The sequence below is a fragment of the Tupaia chinensis genome, unplaced genomic scaffold (assembly GCF_000334495.1).
Source record: "Tupaia chinensis unplaced genomic scaffold, TupChi_1.0 Scaffold000250_1, whole genome shotgun sequence".
NCBI lineage: Eukaryota > Metazoa > Chordata > Mammalia > Scandentia > Tupaiidae > Tupaia > Tupaia belangeri.
Window position 1 is genome coordinate 2,581,511 of NW_006159730.1, and position 2,428 is coordinate 2,583,938.

At 42.3% G+C, this 2,428-nt stretch overlaps 1 protein-coding gene across 1 annotated transcript in view; it reads right to left on the bottom strand.

The window, feature by feature from the left end:
* Positions 1-2,428, bottom strand: part of MYPN (myopalladin) — a 96,362-nt gene that overhangs the window by 15,908 nt on the left and 78,026 nt on the right. Inside the window, exon 12 of the mRNA XM_006148947.1 lies at positions 1,354-1,575. Within this exon, the coding sequence (XP_006149009.1) occupies positions 1,354-1,575 (222 nt within the window). The remainder of the gene's footprint in view (positions 1-1,353; positions 1,576-2,428) is intronic.

The following is a 2,428-nucleotide window of genomic DNA, read 5'->3' on the forward strand; positions in this document are numbered from 1 at the left end:
TCCCTACTTCGCCATTACAAGGTAAAGTCTACTGCAGTTACATGTCTAAAATAGCTCATCTTGCTTGAAAGAGGAGTATGGTTTATTATAGCAAATAAAAAGAGGGGAACCAGCAGATGGTGTAATAGTTACGTTGCTGGACTCCCATGTAGTTAACTGTGATTCAAGTCCTGGACCCAGTGGCTTAAAACTCACACCAGGTGTGTGTGCACGCGTACCCAAGATCCCAAGAGAAGAATGGAAGAGAAGGGATTGCGGCATGGCCATCTCTTCTGCAAGGGGGAGGGTGATTTCTCGCTTTCTGTCTCTCTATCTCTCTCTGTCTCTCTGCCAAGTGCACACACCCTATAGCAAAAATTTCTCTTAAAAAAAACCGATGAGGGACCAGCAGTTGGTGTAATGGCTATGTTGCTGGACTCCCATGTAGTCGACTGCAGTTTGAGTCCCAGACCTGGTGGCTTAAACTCACACTGGATGCATGTGCGTGCATGCCCAAGATCCCCAGAGGAGAGTGGAGGAGAAGGGATTGCGGCGTGGCCATCTGCCTCCGGGGGTGATTTCTCACTTTCTGTCTCTCTCTTTCTCTGTTTTTCTGGCAAGCACACGTGCCCTATAGCAAAAACCTCTCAAAAAAAAACAAAACAAGACAAAACAACAACTGATGAAAAAGGCTAGGATTAACTAAATTTCTCATCTAGCCAAAACTTTGTGTGTGTGTGTGTGTGTGCGCATATAAATAAAATTTTTCGTGTGTGTTAAGGTCTGCATGCATCAAGGAGATATCTCAAAGACAGGGATAAAGTACTGGTTGCAGCTGCCCTCCTCTGTTTTTCCTGGTTATGTAATACCATGCTAATGTTTGTGAGAGTGGCGTGGCGAGAGCCCCTGCCATAGCCATACCAGGTGTAAATCCTTCTCTCAGCTCACTGCCAAAAAATCTGGTGACTCATAAGATTTTTCAGCAGCCAGTGATAATGATATGACATTTTTAGCATTTACCAACCCAAGAGTAATGATACAAATATAGCTAACTTTGTCCAACAACAGGTACCCTGTGGATATTAAAAAGATACTAAATGTAAAGAAAAATGTCAGTTTAGTGAGTTTCATGGCTAAGAGAGTCAATAGCCCAAAATAGAGGATCATGAGTTCTTTTTGGCTTGTCTACCTAATGATTCCATTCCTGGTGGTCTCTTTTACTCAAATTATCTGGGCTTTGCTAATTTTTTTTTCGGTATCAGTTTTAATGCCCTCTTTAGATACTTCACTAGGGCCTGATGACTTTCTTCAAGGAACCATCTAAAGTTTCATGCTGTTGATCTAAAGTTTCCAACTGGCTGATCATATTCCTACCTTTGGAACAGGTATCCCAACAATTTTGCAGGTGAATGTGACTGGAGAGCCTTCTGTGACCCGGAAGTGCTTGAGTCTTTTGTCAAAGATGGGAGCAATACACTTGCCCGTGGGGATCTCATCGTGTTGGATTTCATCGTCTGATTCATCAACAGGAGTACGTTCCAAGCGAAACTCTATTTCATTCATAAGCCTTTGCTCAAAGCTTGAAATTTTGTACTCCTGTCAAAATGACAAACATGTTTCAGTTTTTTGGTGGGGAAGAATGTGTCTACAGTGTAAATGAGGATGCAGTTTTCTAAGATTCAGATGTTAGATTACTACTAAGGAACTGCAATCATCCAGGCACGGTCCACTTCCAGTTCCTTACCATGGAGCACTAAAGGGAACGTCAGTGTCTCTACTCTAATCCCAAACTGCTGTAGTGATCCTGATTCCTCATCTTGAGCCTGGAGCCCAGCAGAGCTCTGTAGGGAATGGAAAGAAGATGGCATACCATTTCCCTAACTCCCACCAGTGTTCATTGCCATACACAGACCTGTCTACAGAGTTATTTGGGCAAAGCTATTCTGAACTGCACTCTGAAACATGCCTGCAACACCCAAGCCCTGTCTCTACTGCATGTTCTCATCCGAACATTTGAAGAAAACCTATCTTGAATAATTTCCCTAATCCCATGTCTACATTTTCTGCATCCTCTGTTCTCTTCATAACGAAACTATTTAAAGTAATTCTTTGTTACAGAACCATTTCCTTGTTGCCTATTCTCTTATTCACATATTCCAATTAGGTTCGCGTCCTCACTGTTCCACCAAGATTGCTCCTGTTAGAATCTCCAAATTCGCTAAATTTAGCTATCGCTTACAACTTCTTACCTTGTTTCAACTCTCGGCAGCTTTATACACAGAGAGCTACCTTATCAAACCTTCTCCTTTATGAAGCATCTCCTGTTGGTTTCCATACCACATCATACTGGTTTTCCATCTCCTTCACTGGCTGTATCTTATCACTCTTCTTTGCTGGCTCCTATTTTTCTATACTAGGTGAGCTCATCCAACGTGGAACTTTTAATACT